Source organism: Dasypus novemcinctus, chromosome 17, assembly GCF_030445035.2.
Source record: "Dasypus novemcinctus isolate mDasNov1 chromosome 17, mDasNov1.1.hap2, whole genome shotgun sequence".
NCBI lineage: Eukaryota > Metazoa > Chordata > Mammalia > Cingulata > Dasypodidae > Dasypus > Dasypus novemcinctus.
In genome coordinates this window covers 47,266,329-47,288,750 of record NC_080689.1, presented here as the reverse complement: position 1 = coordinate 47,288,750, position 22,422 = coordinate 47,266,329, and the positions used below count along the sequence as shown (strand labels likewise).

The following is a 22,422-nucleotide window of genomic DNA, read 5'->3' as shown; positions in this document are numbered from 1 at the left end:
TTTTGGCAAGTAGTCACTGGTGGTTTTATATATACCTATACAACTTACTACTGAAAACAATCTTAATTTTGTCAAAGTTATGTTATAACATATTCAGTTATCTACATTGTAGCTCAGGAAAATGTCTGAAAATTAATATGAAGGATGCTACTTCATATTTTAATAATTCATGACAAATCATCTAAAATATCTAAATTTATGCTTTTTAGATTCTATGCAATTATGCAAAGTTTACCATATTAACAGAATTGATCCTGCATATGAATATAATTAACACATACTGTATATTCATTTAACACATAATAGCTATACAGTAAATCCACCCACTTAGAGATATTTCAGATTCATTATATACATATTTATATGTACACATAATTGCATATTAAATATATTTTAAAGATGTCATGATCACAGAAATTATATAGTGGGCTCATTTATGTATGTATGTGGGATCATATTATTTTTATTATAACTTGCTTTTTTTGTCTAATCATGGAACTCTTTTCATGTCCATACATATATAACATTTACTGTATTGAATCCTACTCAAATGTAAAATCTTTATTCCCTTTTAATCTAATGAACTGTATATATGCACTTAAATACTTGCAAGGCCACAGATACTGTTCTTGACATAAATATTCTGACTGCAGTAGCCATTTTGTTAACTACATACTCTGTCTTGATTGATGATTCTTTTAAGTTAGAGAGTTGAATTGTTCATTGTCGACGTCAGTGGGAGATAAATAGCAGGAACTCAAAGTGAACTAAATTTTCTGTTTTTTTTCCACCCCCCCACACACATGGAGTGAACTAGAGAAAGCCTAGGTCTCTGCCTTCATTTTCTTTGAGATATAATCACATTACCTATAAAAATGGCATACAAATTGTTTTTCCAGTGATTACAGCAGTTATATTCTGAAGTACTTCATCTGATATTTTGAATAGTCTAAAATAGAGCCCCTTCTCTTAATCTCAGCCTGACCAACTGACTTTCCTTCTTTCTCCCCTCCTTCCTTCCTATTTGTGTTTTCCACAATTAAAAATAATAACTTTTTATGTTTTTTTTCCCCCTCCCTCCCTCCCTCTACTTAGAGAATAATATTTTTATATGGTTTCTTTTATATCTACCTTTGTATCATCTGTTCTACCAAGCAAGCTACTGTTAGTCAGGTGTGTATTGATAATAAGTTTCTGTTTAGTCAAGCAATCATACCTAAATGTTCACTCTTTTAAAAGCATTGATTTCAAATGGGCTGATGATCATTAAATATTTCAGGGATAATTTTTTGTTCTCTTTTGCTTTACCTAAGGAAGTGCTGAAAAATATGAGGCTAAAAAAAAGTGAAAGTCTGAAACTTATTTTAAACATTTTACCAGATGAGAGAGAGGACTTTTTCTTAAACTAATCTTCTTTCAACAAATTTTGCATTTTAATGGGGGAAAAAGAGTATTTTTAATTACATGTTATTTGGAAGAATCCCAGAATTGGATTTTAAGGAAATTATCTAGTACATTTTTCTTATATAAAAATTGAAAAGCTGCCTTTTGCCTTTGTTAACTTAGAAACCCAGTTTTTTCTCATCAGTGTGTTAGAGATTTAACTTTTTAAAAAGACCACTTTTGTATATACCAGTTGAAGAATAAATTTTCTATTTACCAACCTTGAAAAGGTGTTTCTTAATTAAAAGTATTTTTAACTATTACTTTTGCATTTCCTTAATAAGCCAGAGAATATTTCATTGTTTCTTTTTATCTCCTCGTTAAAAAAAATTGCTATAATATGAAAAATCTTTTCGTTAAATTGATACTTACATGTGTTTATTTTTTGCATTTTTTGATTCTTTTAACAGATACTGCCAGTTTAAATGGTGGCTGAGGCTATTTGAGATTAGATTTTAGAACTGGAAGGAACTTTAAAATACTAACTACTGAGATCCAGTGTGGTTCACCACTGAGATCACATTAGCAGCTGACCCAACACTGACTTCGTGGCTTTTTATTCAACATTGCCTGCTTTGCTACCCCCAAATCACCAAACTTTATAACTCTGAGCATAGATTGAGCATTAATCAACTCTCAACATCACTGTAATAGAATAAAAACATATACATAATACATTTGCATTTATAACATTTTTTTCTAATATAGTCATTTTGTTTGCAAAATACTTTATATGCAATTGTCACAGAGGCAAAAATGACTTACTTTATGCTCTTTTGTAGTACCCTGCAGAAGCACCGGATTGTTTTGTGGATTTTCCTGTTCCATTTTCTGTTTCCTGGACACAACAGGTAAATTTCTACTCTTATCTTAACTAGTTAAAAATTGTTCTCTAGTTGCTCATTATAGCTTATACTTTTTTTTTTTCCATTTTCTTTAAGCATGTATTTATAAACATGTCATCCGTAATGATTCTTTCATATATCCTAGTAATTAATGTCTGTTTTCTCCTCCCTGTGTGTGAACATATGTGTGTCTGTGTGTGTATATACACTACTCAGCCTCCAGGTCGTTATGCTTCATTTTAGGTAAACTTGTGGAAGCTTTATTGACAGAAATTTCTTTTAAATTAAAATCTAAAAGGAAATATATATAAAGCAATGAGCAATAAGTGGGCAATTGAGTGAAATTTTACATATTGATAAAACTTTTAACAATGATGATGTAGTATCAAAGGATCTTTTAAGAGGAGAATGAGTTGTGTGTGCTTTGGCACATTCATACTTTGAGTATAGAATATAGGAGAGTCTTTCTCCTATTCAGCCATCATAATTTCCCAGCACATTGATGATATCTAACATGATGATGTATGTAGAGGCTTCATAGCATTATATAGATGGAAGGTGGTATGATTATGAGTAGTACCAACATCAGCATGTGTGTGTATGACTTTGAAAGATGTGGCAGAATGGTGGTCAGGTTCAAAGAACAGTCTAATGATGATGGGTACGGGTCTTCTTTTACCAACTAAATTGTGGCAGCTGATAGTTTAGAGAACATTTCTATTCTTATACAAAGAGAAAAAAATTCCTACTGACATTTTATAAATATTCTCTAAATAGAGGCTACCCAATCATCTGTAATGAAATTTTGATTAGGTTACAGTAAAAATTTATGGTTACATTTTTAAAATACAAATACACAGGAATATAGTAATTGTCTCACATATGAAATTAGTAAAAAAAAAAAAAAAAGCCTAACAGGATTTAAACAGTCTTGTGAAAGTCCAAATATCATTTTAATCACTTATGTTTATTCAAAAAAATAGTTTATTTCGTTTTCTTAATAAAAAAATTCCATTAGCAAAGACTAAAGGATAGAAAAAGCCTGTGATTTGCTTTGATTCATGTTATAAATATATAAGAAATACTGTTTTTTTTTTTAGATAGAATTGGAAATATATATAAATTATATATCTTTCTCTTTTTTTAATATGTATTTTCTATTTGGCTCTGTAAGTTTTTCCTTTATATCGTAAGTGAGCTCATGAGAAAATATTGTACCTGAATTGTATTATTTTCTCTAGATATGCTACTCTAAACTACATTTTAATATTTATTGCAATTCCAAGGTTGAAGAATATATTTTTGATAAGTTTCTTAGTGTTCTTTATGTAGATAGCCATATAATCACTTTCTCCCAGACTTTAATCTATGAAAACATTTGCATCCCCATACAAGACTTTTTTCTTCCATCTCACAAAATTAGTTTGTGGTTCTTTCCCTAACAGGTTGGAAATTCTTTAAGGGCAATTTCTTTTCTACTTAAAATCAGCTCACTGTCTTACACATATAAGCATGGAAAAGTGTTTATAATGTTTCTAATTTTAGATTTACTTTTCTGTCATACAACAAGTTTTCTGATTTGTACTAGTTTCAAGAAAACTTAGAATTAGTAATAACTTGAAGGCCATAAGTTCTTTTAAAATTATAGAACACAGCAAATATTCTTAGCAAAGAATTGATAAAAATTAAGATACCTTTGCATCCACAACTCAGATTTGACAGATGTTAATTGTTTGCTATGTTTGCTTCAGCGATCTCTTTCTGTCTCTCTCTCATAAATAAAATATGCTAGGAACAGTTGAGACTCCACCTCCTTTTCCCACTCTTCCCTCCTTTTTCCTTCCTTCTCTTCCTTTTTAGAGCTAACCACTTCCCTGAAATTGGTGTGGATATTAGGATATTATCCATCCATATATATATATATTTTTTTTTTTGCTACATTTATTTTTACCATAATCTGTAATGTTTGCAATTTAACCTTTTTTTACACAACATTGTTTCTGAGATTTATTCATGATACATGTTTGTCTAGTTTTTTTATTTTAAATGCTTTGTATTATTCCATTATGTGAATCAACCAGCTGTTGCCTTATTGATAAGGTTTTTCACATTTTCTTACTAGTAGTGTTATATTGAACATCTTCATATATGCCTGGTGCACTTATATGAGACTTTTACTGTGGGTTATACATAAAAGTGAGAATACTGATTGTAGGGACTGTACTTCTTCAAGGCTACTAGACATTGCCAAATTGCCTTTCCAAAATTGTATAAATTTATAGTTCTTTCCAGCAATGCATAGTAATTTCTACTTTTCCTAATCCTTTCCAAGTTTTAGTCTGATCTTAGTTGATAAAGAATCATTATTATTTTGTTTATAATTTTTGCCTATTTAAAAAATACTTTCTTTTATTATAAGCATTCCTCATAGATATTGGACCCTAATCCTTTGTTGGTTATATGGCATATACCTATCTTCTTTCTGTGGCACATCTTTTAACTTTGTGTATGATATATTTTGACATACAGACGTATATAAATTTTGTCATTCAGAAGGTCAACTTTCAATGCAGTGATTTACTTATGGTTTTGTTTTTTGCATCTGAAATAAGAAAACTCCATATCTTGATCTTGATATTCTCTTATAGTTCTAGAAGTTTTAATGATTCTTCAAATTTATGTACATCAAAGATAGGACTCCACATTTACACTACCTATTTATAGAATTAGCTTATAGAATTTGGATGTGTCTTCTTTATCTGTGAAGTTCTGGAGGCAATTTCATAACTTTTTCTTTTACCTCAAAGAATATTTACCTATTGTTTTAGAGTCTAGCAGTGCATTGTCAGCCTTTTGGCGATGCTATCAGAAGTATGAACTCCTGAGTCTTAGACATAAGAGTGTGGGTAATACTGGTTTAGATTCGACAGTAAGAAGTGATTTCAGACTTTTTTACTGTATATGATTCTTGATTCTTTTTCACTGGTTGGGAACAATTCTGCTTTTGGGAGTTTTTTTTTTTTAAACAGTTTTTAAACAGTTGGGTCTTAAGCAACATAAACATTACCACTGTAGTCCAGCAGTAATCTTATATTTAGGAGACTGTAAATAGGCTTCATATAATTGATGAAAAAAAAATCCTCTTCTGCTTTTAAGCATTTCCTCTTTGGAGTCAGTGTTTCTGGACTTTAAACTTGGAAGATCTTTATTTTTCTTTCTTTTTGTAAAATAATAGACATGGCTTTGTGGCATCCATATTAAAAATGGGTAATTTTCCTTATGGTCCCTGTCTTCCTGCTGAGTTGATAATGTTTTGATGTATTTTTCTTTTGCTCTGATGAGAGGTCTGCTGCTGCTGCTCTGACATATTCATTTGGATGAATAATTATAACTTGCACAATGTCAAGCTGAAGATGGTAGGGTTTTGTGCGTCATGACAAGCCTAGTAGCCAGTGCAGGTGTCTCACAGCATGATCAGCAACAGCCAGTGTATTCTGGCTCAGAGGAGACATTTAGAGTAGTAAGAAATCAGCACCAAGGGCAATGCTGCTGCTACTACTGCTGCCGTGATATGTGCCAAAGAATCACAAAGTGCTTCTCAAAGACAAGTGTCTCAACACCTCTTTTCAGATATTTACTTTGTTTACCCAATGAATTTTCTCTTAATGATTTTAGCATAGAATGTAAGTAACAGCTCATGATTGATTTTTATTTTATTCTACTTCCCAACATCACAAATGCTCCAAATTTTATCTTTAACAACCTTTTCAACTTTTAAATACACGTCATGGATGTGAATATTGATGACCAATGAGGCCATCAAATGCCCTAATGTCAGATTTTAAGTACACTGATATTAGTGATTATATAAAAATGATATCCATTTTGTCTAGGTCGCTGACCAAACTAAAATGGATTTTAAAATTGCAATTCGACCTCTAAATGTGCCATTAAGTGCAGGCTTGGTGAAATAGCCTTGCCACAGTGGCTGGAGTTGTCAGAATTGGTAGAATGCACTAGGGAGTGGTCTTTATATTTTTCATCATGGAAATCTGATAATGCAAGAAGAGGAAAACTAATGATAAAGCCTCTGGCTGATAATCTGATGGTGAATGAAGAATTTATAATTAAAGAAAACAGTCCTATTACATAGCAGGGAGCATGATCTATTAGTTAGAGCAGCAGACTAGCAGTTGGGTATCTTAGGTTCTGTTTACAGTTCAGCCATTGACTTAATTGTATAATTTCAGATGAGTCACATGACTGCCCTTTGCTTCAGTTCATATGCATATGGAAATAGTGAACTTTTTCTGTTTTACAGAGATGTTAAGAAAAATAAATTTGATTTACAACAACCACAATGTCAGAAAAAATCTGTTATCCACTCTGGATCCTGTGGAATGTCTCCTTTTTTGACTAAGTGAATTTTCTTTCTGTTTTCTTCTTTATTGTCTTAGTTGAAGAACTTCATAGTACTGGATTTTTTTTTTTCCACTGTTGAATTGGTTAATTAAATTTGCTTTTGCTGTGTTGGCAGTCTTGCTGTTGTCATAATGGTATGGATCAATGATATCAAAAGGATCAAAACAAACTGAATTTATTATTAAGATTATGTGATATAGTAGGAAACACTTTACTGATAGTTGGTTGACCTGTTAGACTCTAGCACTTGCTAAATGCTTTTCCTTCTTATTCTTTTTTAATAGTTTATCATTTATTCAAAGTACTGTATATTGATTCTAAAAAGGGAGACTAGAAAGAATCACATTAAAAGAATATAAAATCCCCTTTATTACTTCTGTTTAGAATTGGGATCTCATTGGATATAGTTTTGAAATGATTGCTTGTCACTTAACAAAAGTTTCATTTAAACAATATCATTGATAATGACCATACATTTAACAGATAATTCTTAGAATCATTTGGTTTTTTGATTAATACTGGGTTTAAATTTATCCATCTCTTTAAGAACTGATATGTTCCCTAGTCTTGGAACTCATTATCTCTAAATTTATTTAGGTTCTCACTAAAGTAACAGTGATTTTAAAATCTATATACTGCACATTTTTGTTGAATTCATTCTTAAGTATTTTAAAGATTTTGTTGCTATTGTGAATGAGGCCATTTAAATGATATTTTGTAGTGTATCATTGGCAAGCTATTAACTTTTTTTGTTTTTAATTTACATGAATGTAATTTAAAGAGTTTTACCAAGTTTTTTTTTTTTTTCTTTTTAAAGACAGAAGCATTTCCTAGCTCTCTTCTCACCTATCCATCTATTTCTCCTTTCCTAGCAGCAACTACTTTTAACTATTAGCTGATCCTTTTGGTATTATAATCTCATTTGTATTATTACATGTCCTTGTATTTATACTTCCTTTTGTTTCTTTATTTTAGGCATTATCTATTGATTTTCCACTCTAGGTAATGAGGCCTTGGATGTTTCCTCTCCCTGCCTCCCTTCCTATATTTGCATACTTTTCTGTTCCTGTTCTCTTCAGACAGTTACATTATAGTTTTGATTATATCTGTATTTAGTGTTCACATTATGATTATATATGTACACTATGCAGAGATAAGCCATATAGTTAATGGATTATTTTTCCTTTGTCTCCCAGATATTTGTTATTCCTAGAGTTAAAAATGATCTTACTTTGTTTCCATAGTTTTCTAAGTGCTTGTAACTCATTGAACTTTCAGTTCTCCATCAGTTGTCTAAATCTCCATATAATCATCTGCACCAGGTTTCTATCAGTTTATTTTCTGGGAAATTTCCTTAATCTTAATAAAATTCCCATTGAGTTTTTTTCACTTCTGCTATAATGTTGTGATTTCTAAGAGTTTACTTCATAGGTATCTTTTTTTGTCCTCAGAGATATTACTAACATATTTTTTATTTTTCCCCTCTGAATAGTTTCTGATTGCTTGAGTTCTTTTTTCCCCTAGATTTATAACCCTTGATTATCTGCACATGATTAAAAGTCAGGGACTAAAAAGCTGTTCAGAAGCTCTGAGTGCATTGTTTAGAGATTTCAACTGTGAACTTCTTTGTAGAGTAATCTGGCTAGGACATATGTTGAGGATGTGCAAATATTGGTATTTTGGTCTTTTTGGTTGGCTGATTGGTCAGATTTCTTTGAGAAGGCTTTTTCAACCTTCTGCTTGGTAGGCAGAGCTTGACTATTCGCATTCTGGTGGCAGAATGGGGAATGCGGACAGTGTGCTTGGCATCAGATAAACATATATTCACTTTATTTTCCTGATTTTTACTAGTATACTCAGGCTCTCAACTGGACTTGATGTCCCCAAACCAGATGGCCCTGAATAATATGGCCCTCTCCAGAGATTAAACTTCTAGTCCAGGGAGGTAATGGCATTTACCCAGTGAAATAAAATGAGGGTGGGCCTCAGATCTGCTTCTTGACCAGCTTTCAGCCAGTCTTCCCTGTTGTAGCCGTCTACTTCCCTTCCTTCAAGGATTCTTGGTGCTGCCAATTCTTGATATGAATTAAGTTCTTTCTTGGCTTTCCCCATTGCCTGCCTAGGAATTAGCTAGTTATGTAGGCCTGCCCTCCCTTCTACTATTTTTCCCTCCTTCCTTCCTTTTCTCTCCCCACTCTCTTTCTTCCTTCCAATCTTTTGTGTTTTTATAAAGCATAAATGGAAAGTTTAAATAATTACTCTGAAATTTATATTCTTTAACCACTCTGGTGAAAAAACTGACAAACAAAACTAGGAATTGTTAGCATTCCAGGAAGCCACTTGTAGGCTCTTTCCTGAACAAAATCCTTTCCATCTTTAGAGGAAGTCACTATCTTGACTTTCTTAACAATTATTTACCTTTTTTCTTTATAATTTTACATCCTAAGTATTCATATCTAAAAGTATATTTTAATTATGCTCAAGAATGTATTTTTCTTTACTTTTTGTCTGCCTTCTTTTCCTCCACATTAAGTTTTAAGATCCGTACATGTTAGTTAGTGTAGGTGTAGGTTGTTCATTTTCATTGCTGAATGATATTCTGTTATGAGAATCTATTGCTAGGGTATTTAATTATCTAATTTACCATGGACATGTGGATAGTATAAATAAGACTGTTTTAAACATTCTTATACATGTATTCTGGTGCATGTATGTACATTTTTCTCTAGTAGAATTGCCATGTTATAGATATACAAATTATCAACTTTAATAGATATCTTAACAGTTTTTGCTTCCATTTAACCAGTATATGAAGAGGTCTCTCCTCTGTGGTTGGTGGGCATTTGAACAATCCCCAGTTTGTGTGAACTCTGGGAATTATTTGTTTTGCTCTTCTCGAGGAATTGGTCTTTCCATAGAAGATTTTGCAAGACCTTGTAGGGTCTCATTCTACACATGCATAGCACACTCTTTCAGGGTACTCTGTCCCACAAGTTCTAGCCACATCAGCTTCTTAAACTCAGATATGTCTCTTCACCTAAGTGAGATTGTTGGATGAGGCCTTCTTTGGGTTTCCCTCCCTATGCCACTCAAGAAATTATCTCAAGGCAAAAAGCCTGGGCAGTAGGAGAGGCATCACCTTGTTTTTTTCCCTCTTATGGATCATAACCTTGTACTGCTTGTCCAAAGTCTGGAAATTATTTTTTGTCCAGTTTTCTAGTTTATGGTGGGAGGGGAATTTCTAATCCAGTTATTCCCCCATTTTTAGAAGTGGTTTTAATTTGTATTTTTCCATATACTAATATGGTTGAGCACATTTTCATTGGTTTATTAGTCATCTGAATAACACTCTAGCTAAGTGCTTCTTCAAGTGTTTTGTCTTCTTTTCTTTCATATTTTCCTTTATGTAACTTTTATTGTTTTGTTAAGAGTTCATTACATATGCTCTTTTCTCTATATGCATGTGAATATCTTCTCCTGGACAGTGACTTGTCTTTTTATATATATAGATAGATAAATAGATAGATATTAAATAGGAAATAACACTGTTGGATTCCTATTTCTTAATATTATTTAGTAGTTTTGTGTCATGATCCTAAGAATAATTTTGCTTTCCAACTTCCAAAATTTCATTTTTGCCATCTCTCCTGTTTTTCTTGGTTTTGTTGAGATTATGCTTTAAAGAAAAAAAAATCCCTTTACTATAGTTTTAGTGAGTAATTGGGGAGGAAATGAATTAATGTGTTTAATCTTCCTACCTTCTGCTACTAGCTTTTTTTCTTATTGTCTTTTTTTTTTTAAGATACATAGATCACACAAATTGTTACATTAAAAAATATTAGAGGTTCCCATATACCTCCACTCCCACATCAGCAACCTCTTTCATCGGTGTGCACATTCATTGCATATGATAAATACATTTAGAGCACTGCCACACAGCCTGGATTATAGTTTACATTGTAGTTTATACTCTCTCCCAGTCCATTCAGTGGGTTATGGCAGGATATATATGTCCTGCATTTGTCCCTGCAATATCATTCAGGATAACTCTAAGCTTTTAACCCTCTTTTTTTATAATATTGATTTTATAGTTTTCACTTTATTTGAATTCTAATGTATGAACTGGTTGTGAATATGTGGTACATTTTCCCCCCACAGTTTCCACCTATGGGCTGCTAGTTAAAGAGCAGTATTTAAATTTCAAAATAAGTATATTAAATATGAATAGGACTGTACATTCCAAATGATGAAAAAAGTAAGCCCTCTGATTTGTTTTCCTGCTGACGTGTGTTTTGGTGGGGATTAGTGTAGAAAGTTTAGAGTTGTTGGACATTGTTAGGATTTAGGTAAGATACAGAGAAGTAAGAGAACTGACAAGCATCTATTAGGATAGTTGTAGCATGATTTTAATGCTTTATGGAGTAAAATTGTTTAACTCTCATAATGTGTCTTTTCTATTAGTAAACAGTTACCTTGAAAAGGTACATAAACAAAAACACAAGATATGATATTTTAAGTAGGAAACAATCAAATTTCACAAATATTCCTTATCTACCCTGTGTGGAGCACTGAGCTAGATCCTGCAGATGTTAAAGTGAATTAGGCAAGTCCTATCACCCTGGAATAGTCTTTCTTTCTTTCTTTTTTTTTTTTTTTAAAGATAAAAGTGTCATTTTATTTCAGCATCTTCTATGTTAACCACTCTAACATTTCAGTGGTTCGAAACAACAAACATTTATTTCTTGCTTATATTACATGAGGATTCTGAAATAACCATAGTACTGCTCAGTACTACTTGGCTTCCCTTATCTAATATTTTTAAAATTTATTCTTTAATTATCTTTTTTTAAAGTTAGTAGATCACACAAAATGTTACATTAAAATCCATAAGAGGTTCCCATATACCCCACTCCCCACCCACCCACCCCCATCATTTTTTCTAATTGAATTTTTTGGAAGATACATAGATCACAAAAAATGTTACATTCAAAAAATATAAGAGGTTCTCATATACCCCCTACTCCCCCCTCCCCACCCCATTCCTACGACATCAATAACCTCTTTCATCATTGTGGCACATTGATTGCATTTGGTGAATACATTTTGGAGCACTGCTGTACCACATGGCTAATAGTTTACATTGTGGTTTATACTCTACTTCAGTACATTCAGTGGGTTTATAGCAGGATATATAGTGTCCAGCATCTGTCCCTACAATGTCATTTAGGACAACTCCAAGTCCCAAAAATGCCCCCACATCACATCTCTTTTTCCCTCTCCCTGCCCTCAGCAACTACCGTGGCCACTTTCTCCAGATCAATGCTATAGTTTCTTCCATTACTAGTCACAATAGTTCCATAGTGGAATATCAGTAAGTCTACTTTAATCTATATTTTATTCCTCTATCCTGTGGACCCTGGGATGGTGATGTCCACTCCCCCTCTATAACAAGAGGGGCATTAGATTCCACATGGATGATGGAGGCAATTTTCCTACTTGCAGTTGTAGGGACTCTTGGTTCCCTGGTGTGTGGGTTGACCATCTTCACCTCCCTATTAGCTGACCTGGGTAAGTTCAGCAAATCAGAGAGTGGAAGTTGCAACTCTGCTGAGGCTCAGGGTCCAGCTGGCACATGGACAGTCCAGAAATACAAGTCTCCTGAGTATACATCAACCCCAGTGCCAACCACAGGTTCAGTAAAAGTGACAGAAGAAGCATGTGTAGAAAGGTCACATCTGAGTCCAACTCCATCACACTCAGGAACACAAATTCCAAAGTAGGGCCCACTGACATGGCACTGAACTCCAGAGCCATCTGCCATGACCCTAATACCTGTGGGTCTCCGTAACCCTCAGGAGAACCAGTACCTGGGGTTGTATCTACTTTGGCTGTCTTGGATCCTGCTGAGGCATGCGTAAGTGTGACCCCTCTGATGATCTCCTGACTCTTTTTTGAAGCCTCTTAGCCATATAAACTCATTTGTTGTTGCCATTTCCCCCTTTTATTCAAGGTCAAAAAGCAGTTTTTGACACACGATCCTACATGTAGGCTGAGATATTCTGCTGGACTGAGTTGACCCTTTTATTCAAGGTCTCTTTCTAGTTGCATCACCAGTTAGTGATTGGTAGTAATCCCTTGGCACCAGGGAGGCTCATCCCTGGGAGTAATGTCCTATGCTTGGGGGGAAGGTTATGCATTTACATGGTGAGTTTGGCTTAGAGAGTGACCACATTTGAACAACATGGAGGCTCTCAGGAGATAACTCTTAGGCACCCTGCAGCTCTAGGCCTAGTTCATATTTCAGGCACACAGGCTGATAAGCATAGGTTTCAGTATCAGTGGCTCATCGTTGGACCATCCTTCTTTGTTGGTCTTTGCCATTGCACTTGGGGGATTGTTGCGGTTCCATTGGGGAATGTAATAGAGCTCCCCTGGGTAGGAACTCAGCACTCCCTCAGTTGTTGTTTGTAAGTGTAACTACTATAACAATACCCAATATATATCTGAACATTTTTATGTACCCTATATACATGCCCTGGGGAACTCCCTCCCAACCATGTGCCCCCCATCGATAACACCCCTCACCAGTGTTCCTCCCCTACCATCATTGAAACTCTCTGTGGTCCAAGACTTCTTCAAAAATGAAGCCTAATATATTGCCAAATTCAATTAATAGGAAAAGAAAATATAGTGATGGGTTTAAAGATTAGAAATAGAATATATACTAATTTAGAAAAATTAAAATAAAGTAAAAATAAATAGGGTATTAAAAAATGAAAAATATTATAAAGCTTTGTTTTTGACATTTTGCCTTTCATCACTGTAATAGGTGTTGCCCTGTATGTACAGTGGAAAGCCAGTTTCTTTCATTTCTTCCTCAGTGTCTACATCTTTTTTTTTTTTTTTCCTAATTTTTAATTTTGTCTTCATAAAAGTTTTAGATCACAATAATTCACATTTAGGGCACTTCCATATAACCAACATCAAACTCTTTTTCCCCTTCCCCAGAAATGATCTTTTTACATTTTCATGTTATATTTGCTGCAGCTGATGTACATATATTGAAACATAGCTTTCAAACATGGTTCCATTTTGGTTTACATTATGGTTTATATTTTAGACTGTATAATTTTCTAAATTTTTGTTACCTTACATTTTACATTATGGTTTACATTTTAGCCTAAGGAATTTTATACATTTTTGGTGTAATTTAACATGTCCTATATCCATTATTTCATGATCTTGTGGATCACTTCCATTGCCTCCCAGTTACCCTGATTCCATCTATTCTATCCCTCTCTCCTCCTCCCCTCAGGGCCCACAGTGACCATCAATATTCACTACTTGAAGGACCAGATTCACAGATATTTGCAGCAATGCTGAGAGTGTAACATACTAGACTGCCCTAACCCATGGGGAGCCATCATTTCTCTAGAGAGACACAGTTCCCTCTGTTTGAAAACATCAGGCCTCCCCAGGATGTGGGTACACCTTCACACTCATTGTATGGGTCTCCACCCAAAGATATAACACACTATGATAAAATGAGTACTCACATACTCCCTAGAAGCGTGCCCCTGTGCCAGATGCCCCCTCTTAACCTCTTAAACAGGTATTCCTTCCTTATTATATTTTCAACCACATACCTGACAGTCTCCCATGTTCAGCTGTTCCCCCCAGCGCTCCCCCCAATTCCTTGGGCCTTCTGAGCCATCCTCCCAACCCTAGCCCCACTCAAGACTACAAAACCTCACCCAAAGGTATCCCTATGCCCCCATCTTATTCTTTCCCTGTACAAATACTTACCTCCAGCTTATCATAGATTTCACCCATGTAGATGTCAGGTCGCAACCTTCCTCTCTCCCACAACTTCCTTTAAGCCTATCATCCAGTCTCTAGCTCTCTGAGACAGCTTGGTTTACTTATTTCATATCAGAGAGGTCATGTAGTATTTGTCCTTCAATACCTGGCTTGCTTCACTCAACATAAGGTCCTCAAGATTCATCCATTTTATCCCATGTGTTTGTACTGTATTCCTTTTTATAGCTGAGTAGTATTCCATTGTATGCATATACCACATTTTATTTATCTTTTCATCTGTTGATGGGAATTTGGGTTAATTCCAACTTTTGGAAATAGTGAATAATGCTGCTATTAACATTGGTGTGTATATATTAGTTTGTGTCCTTGTTTTCAGTTCTTCTGGGTATATACCCAGCAGTGGAATTGCCGGGTCATATGGCAAAGTTATAGCTAGTTTTTTGAGAAACCGCCAAACTGTCTTCCAGAATGGCTGGATCCTTTTGCATTCCCATCAGCAGTGGATGAGTTTTCCTATTCCTCCACATCCTCTCCAATACATGTAGTCTTCTGTTTTTTTGATAGCTGCCAGTCTTATGGGAGTAAGGTGGCATCTCATTGTAGTTTTGATTTGCATTTCCCTAATAGCTAGTGATTTTGAGCATTTTTTGATGTGCTTTTTAACCATTTGTATTTCTTTGGAGAAGCATCTGTTCATATCTCTTGCCCATTTTTTAAATGGGTTGTTTTTCTTTTTCTTTTGGAGATATAGGAGTTCTTTATATATGCAGGATATTAGTCTCCTATCAGATATAGTTACCAAATACTTTCTCCCATTGGGTAGACAGTCTTTCCACTTTCTTGACAAACTCCTTTGAGGTGCAAAAGGCTTTAATTGGAATAGGTTTTCAAGAGTAGCTTTCAGTGTGATAAGCAGAGAGACAAAAATATAATTTCAGTGGAATCTCTTGAGCTATATGAACTGTTTTGATGAGGTGGAGGAGGGGCACATAATCTACCTGGTGTGGTCAAAAAAGGTTTATCTAGATTAGATGTCACTTAAGCTGAAGGAGTCTTGAGAAATATGATGTTAGTCAGACTTGTATGAAGAGCTGGTATTTTAGGAGAGAAAACAGTGATAAGCAAAGAAGAGAGGCCAGAAATAGTAGGAAATAATGCTTGAATAACACGTCATTTGGTACTATATGGCGAGAGGTACTGAGAGGATAACCTGGAGTTTTTGATAGAGTTAGGCAGTGTCTTCTATACTATTTCAGTGAGCTTGGATTTATCTTTGAGGTGATTTAGTTCAAAGGCAGAAATGTGACATGATCAGAATCTTGTTTTAGAACAGCATTTCTCAAAGTGGTGGGGTTTTTTTATGTTTTATTTTTGTTTTGCTATTGAGAGGTAGTAAGGTAAAGAAGGAACTCTATGATCAAATTAATTTATAGAATTCTAGATTTAAGTTCTTCCATTTCTTGACTTAGGACTTCTCAGCTTTCTTAATATGCCAAGATGTTTCATAAATCCAGCATGTCCCCACCCCCCCCCCCCCTTTTTATTTTTACCCTGTCAGAATACCTCTCAGGACCAGTCTTCAGCAAAAAATGTTTTCAGAATGTGAGGTAGATTACTCTGGCAGTATATAGGACAAATTTAAAGTGAGGATGGCAAGAAACGGATTGGGAGGCTACTATCATACTTATCCATACTTATCTATGCAGGAAATAATTAGGGTCTATTGTAAGTTAGTGGTTGCAGGGATGGAAGAAAGAGGATCATTTGACAAAGTGCCACAGTGTTATATTAGTAGAACTTGGTGATTGATTGGGCTTGAGATCTCCTGAATTACTCCTAAGACTTTTCTGATGTGAGTGATAAGGTTAGAAGGAAGTACCACCAAGTGAGATTAGAAAATGCCAGAAAAGGCAAGTTCAGTTTGGAATTTGAGTTTAAAATGGCTGTGGTATATCTAAGTAAATGTGTTGAGTAGGCAATTGGATATATGAATTTCAATTCCAGTTAGTTGCTAGATAAAGGAAGAAGATATTATAGTGTTACAATTTTAGTTGATTTCTAAAATTATCAGAGTTGGTTTAAGCTTTGCAGAAGATTTGACATCTTTGCATTGTGAGCATTTAAGATACTTTTGTGGAATGGTAAAACTCTTCCATTTCAAGATCCAAAGATCCAAAGAGATCAGTTGTATGGAACAAGTTGATTATCAGATGCCTTCGATACCACCTTGAGGTACGTTAAGCAATTTACCTGGTGATTTGAAAGAAATCTGACTTTATGGTAGACCTTTATGTAGGCTGCACAGTTAATTCTGCTGGACCACTCTAACATGGTAAAAAGAGAACACAGAGTCTAAAATTCTGAGTCAAATCCTGGCTCTTACCAGTACATGACTTAGTGTAAATCATTTAATTTCATCTGTAAAAAGGGAGAAATAATACTTATGTCATAGACTGCAGCTAAGAATAAATTAAGATATTGAATATGAAACTTCTTTTGAATTTTAAAATACTATACAGAAATTCAAAGTTTTGGAATTAATGTAATTTGTAAACTGGTGGGCCCTGTACATAGAGCTAATAATGGACTCTCTGTACATTTACATTAAATTATATACTTGCACATGCACACATATGAAACAACAAATTGGTATTTCTGTATGTATATTGAATGACATACAATTCATATTCAATCAAGATGTTTTCTGATGTTCAAAAATGAAATTAGGATGATTAATGAAAATGACTGTCATCCTTACCTAAGTTTGTGGTAGATATTATGTATGCTTTGCACTGTAAGTAACATAGATAAGATGCTGAGAGGAATGTTTAGTTTTGCAGTTTCCCTGCTTAATGTATCGTTAAGACTTGTGCTAATACTCAGAGTTAAAGTTTAGAGTAAATAGTTTATTCTTATATAAGGAAGTAACCTGAATAAAAGTAAATACATAAATATCTGTTTTCAAATGGCTTCTTAATGTTGTGATTTATATTGTAAAATACTTTTGGAGGAAAGATTATTTTAGATAATATGCATGAGGAGCAAATTAATTTCAACATGAGTGTAATTTATTAACATTCTCTACCTCATATTTGTTCCTGTCAGGGACTCCATCTGGTATGATAGAGTATGTTTATTTTTACTTTCTTTTTTTTTTTTCAATCCAAAGGCTGGTTTGGAATATGTGGGTATTGATATGCTTATGCATGTATGTATAGGTATGTTTTAACCAATCCTTTTAAAAAATGACCTGCCAATGAGAATAAAGATCTAGTAGATTGAAGACAGAAATGATAATTCAAATATGAAAGAAGTGTTAATTTGAATGTGATTTACTAGAATTGCCGAGTAATATCCATATTTTTAGGTAGGAAATATGTTTTTCCCTTGTTTTTATTACTGTGCTGAAATAGAAATTGAATATTAGGAGCCAAACTGATTCGGCAGAGAAATGTAGTGAAGCAAACCAGAATATTTGAGTTGGTAGGTAATAGAGACATTGAGAGAATACTTTTTAAAAATGATGTCACTGTTGCAGTTTTGGAATTTCTGAGAGGTTTTGTTCTTTGGCTCTGGTTATGAGAGGAACAATGGCAGTCACCAGCCACTGGTCTTTTATCTGTTAGTCTTAACCTTGTCTGAATTAAAGATTTGGGGGACCATTTATTTCTTTGTTTCTTTGTTTTTACTGTGAGTGATAAATAATAAGATATAACCAAGCTTTTCTGTGAGATGGGGGTGACACCCTTTTTACCGGGATGACCTAACTGGAACATTTGGAAAATATTAAAATACTAATTTGTTAGTTTTTTGCTGATTGGGTTGGTTTTGATTTTTTTTTAAAATGGTCTACCATGTAGGGTAGCTTGCAAGATTGAAGTGCCTACTTGTTTTCAAGATGTACTTGACAGAATTTTTTTTTCTTTCCCTTTTTTCTCTTTTAAAAACAAGTGTTGCAACGTCATTCTGTGATGGCTACACATGAAGTAACTATGTTTCATTTGGTCCTGTGGAGAAATACTCTCTTCACATGAATTAAAAATAGTAGTAAACCTTTTAAGTAAACAATGTTCTGTTTTGGTACAATAAACTACTTAAGTATAAAAGAGGTGATAACTTCTGGTTTGGCTTGACAAACAATAGCATTTAATTAAATAGACTCAGTTATAGATGTACATATAGAAAGAGCCTCTGTTTTGAAACTTGCAGATAAGATCAAATGAATGAAGTTTTAGAAGATTAACACCTCTTTAAAGGTAAATGATTATAAATATAGTTATTAAATTAAAATTTTAAAAAGGCTTAATCTTGTGATAGTTCCTTATTCTCTTCAAACTTTTTGAATCCCCCAAAGATAAAGATAAAATGATTAGAAGGTTTATCTGCATATATTATAGGAAAGTATAAAAAAATCAAAATGGAAAGCAACTGTTGCAAGTACCAGAAAATTATGCTATTAATTTACGTGTCATCAGAGCACAAAAGATCATATTCTGGGGCTGTGTGAGAATTATTGAAATATTGGAAATAATAGTACTTAAGATGAAGATATTATCTGGTTAAGTGACTGCCATTATTATATCACTTCAGGTATTATAAAAATAACAAAATGCTTTTAAAGATAATAAGCGTTATATTTTGAGATTGGCAGTGTTCACACTTTTCTGCTTAAGTGCTTTCCTAGTTTAACATAATTTAATCATAGTTATGGAGGAATAGCTGTAACATCTTAGTTCCCAGATATAGCTTTCCGTCTGCCCTCTCTAATATATTTGCATTTTATATATATGTGTGTATATAAAAGTGATAAAGTTTTACTCTTCTGCCTTTTTTGTCTGTGCTGTAAGGAAAAAAATTTTACTATTTTGTATTTTTTTAGCTTCTCATTATTAAGAAAGCTATAGCAAAGAAGCTACTGCTATATAGATCCATTACTGTCCAGATATTAGAATGAGTGTTTTTTAAATAGCTTTACTGAATAATTATATATTGTATAATTAAACAAAGTGAACCTATTTAATGTGTACAATTTGGTGAGTTTTGACATATGTTCACACCCATTAAATTATCTTTACAATCAAGGTAATGGATCCAACTTTTCTCCTTCCTCTTTATAAACCTTTTTTCCTTAGCCTTCCTGATATCCTCTCCTTACCACTTTCCCCCAGGCACTACTGAGCTGTTTTCTGTCTCTGTACATTTTTCTAGAATTTTCTGTAAGTTTTCTCAGCATTATTTTGAGATTTAAACACGCAATAGTAGTTCATTCTTTTTGTTTCTGAGTAGTACTGTTACGTGGTGTACCACAGATTATCTGTTCTCATCTTGATGAACATTTCGGGTTGTTTTTAGGATTTGGCTATACAAATATAGCTGTTATGAACATTATGTACAAGTAATTATGCAGACATATACTTTCATTTTCCTTGGGTAAACACCTAGAGTTGAATGGTTGGATCATATAGGAGGTGTATGTTTCATGTTTTGAGACTCCTAAATTGTTTTCCGTGGTTTCACCATTTTACATTGCCACCAGTAAGTAATCTGTCAGAGTTCTAGTTCCTCTCCATCCTTGCCAACATTTGATAGTTTTTTTCATTTTAGCCATTTTAATAGGTGTGTACTGATAGATCTCATTGTGATTTTGATTTTCATTTCCTTAAAGATTGATATGTTCATCATCTTTTTGTATGTTTGTCATCCATTTATTTTTGGTGAAGTGTCTGCAATTTTTTTTGCCTAAATAAATGTGAAATTATAATATGTTCATGGGATAGAAGACTCAGTATTGCTAAGACGTCACTTCTCCCCAGATTGATCTAATAAATGGAGTGCTATAAGAAAAGAGCCAAACCATGGGGCTGAGCTCTCTCAGTTACTGAAGGAAAGGCTACTCTGGTGCAAGCACACTCCTACCCTGTATACCTCATTTTTTCCCCACCTTCCTCTAACTTTGAGACTTTGCTCCTCTCCCTCTCTTATCCTGAGGCTCTGGCAATTAGAGAAATAACATCTAAACCTATGAGGTCCAGTATTTTTATTAATCATGTGTATTTCTTCTTTGGAAAATGACCTCTTTTTCTATTTATATCTATTTTTTCTTATTGATTTTTCAGTAATTTTTAATATTTTAAGAGCATCAATCCTGTGTCTCATATGGTCCAAATATTTTATTTACCTTATGATTTTGGGTTTTTTTTTTCCTTGAAGTATGTATATCAATTTCATGTGCCAGAAAATTTCTTACTCATCATCTCTTTCCCTTGAGTGAGCTGCCTTTTGAAACTTAAAATTAAACCCATTAAAGTATTTGTTAGATTTATTTTCTCCATAGTTTAAATCATCTGCTGTAAATAGTGTGCTAAAGAGTACACAATATGCCTGTTAGATGCTATAGTTATTAATGGATATATTTTATTTATTAGGCTATGAACTTCTCTAGGTCAAGGACTATATGCCTGTAAAAAATGACTACCAATTTTTAAGGATTTACTAAATGCACTTACTTAGCATTTTATATAAATTATCTTACTAAAATCTCGTGAGAAATAACACTTTTTCCATACTACAGAAACTAAGTGAGATAGATGAAGTCAGTTGCTATGAAATATACAACCAGATTTAAGCAGTGGAGCTACAAATGGGACTTAAGATTTGACAGCAAACTCCGTGATCCTTACTAAAAGCATTGCACTTTTTATTTTCTTGTTTCATCAGTATCTAGTGTTGAGCCTAACACTTAGTAAACATGTTATACATGTTTTCTGAATTGCATTGTATTAAGACATAATTCATTTTTGTACTGTTTGCTTGTTCAATTTTGTGTAATTTAGAGTGTTGTAAATGATACATGCATTCTTCAGTTTTGACTCAGTTTCCTTACTATGGTTACAAATTGACTATTGTAAGTTGAAGATAAAAAGTTTTTTTCCATAAATCTAATTTAATAAAATAGGTTTCATTTGCATAAATTCATTGTATATCCCCCAAAATCCCAAAATTGATTTCAAAAATAAAATATTTTAAATGTTAACAATGTAAAAATGATCAAAATAAAGCTGTGATGTAAATATTCTTATAGATACCTTTCTTTTCTCCTACTAGATGGACTGCCTGAATTTTTTAGATCTATGGTTTTGGTACAGTTTAGACTGTAACAAGCATGGCTTTTCTTCATTGTTCCAATATCCTGTAAACGAGGGGTCTCAGTTTTGGCTGCATATTAGAATCACATGGGCAGCTCTTAATCCGAAAGCTAAGGCTATGCTAAACATTTAGTTTTCAAAGAAATTGCCAGGTCTTTTCAAAAGCATTTGAACCATTTTCTGCTCTCAGCACAATATTTGAGAATTCTTTGTTGCTTTACATCCCCACCAACATTTTATATTTTTATTTTAATGTTGCATCTTATTAGTATTAGTGTTCTGACTTTTTTCTGACTTTTTCTTTATTTGATTCATTTTTAAATTTATTTTGCACATTGCAAATTGGCCAGAAAAAGAGAAAACTTATAATAAGGAGCGTTGATGAGATGTAAGACTGCTTATATTGCAAAATGAAAAGTTGACTATTTTTATTTATGAAAGCCTTTTTAGAGAACTCATCTCTCTACCAAATACATAATGAACTTAGATTTTAATTTTTGTCATAGGGTACTTGGCATTTATAGTGATTTATATGGAGTATGTAATTGAATTACTAACACGTAGAAATAATTTTTTTTTTCTATTTCAGTAGGGAAATATATTCAAAATAGGGGTTTGTGAGTGATTTAATGGACAAAACAAATAAGCAGTTGAGAAAATTCTTAGTTTTTCACATACCTTACTAATATAATTTTAGTATTTGCCTCCTAGTTCACTGAAATTGCTAAGAAATGTTTCTGTGTCCC

At 33.4% G+C, this 22,422-nt stretch overlaps 1 protein-coding gene across 2 annotated transcripts in view; it reads left to right on the top strand.

The window, feature by feature from the left end:
• The window catches only part of FANCL (FA complementation group L), a 68,968-nt gene that overhangs the window by 36,571 nt on the left and 9,975 nt on the right, over positions 1–22,422 (top strand). For both annotated transcript variants that reach the window (XM_058278605.2, XM_004470463.5), the window contains one exon: positions 2,226–2,294. In XM_058278605.2, the coding sequence (XP_058134588.2) occupies positions 2,226–2,294 (69 nt within the window). The remainder of the gene's footprint in view (positions 1–2,225; positions 2,295–22,422) is intronic.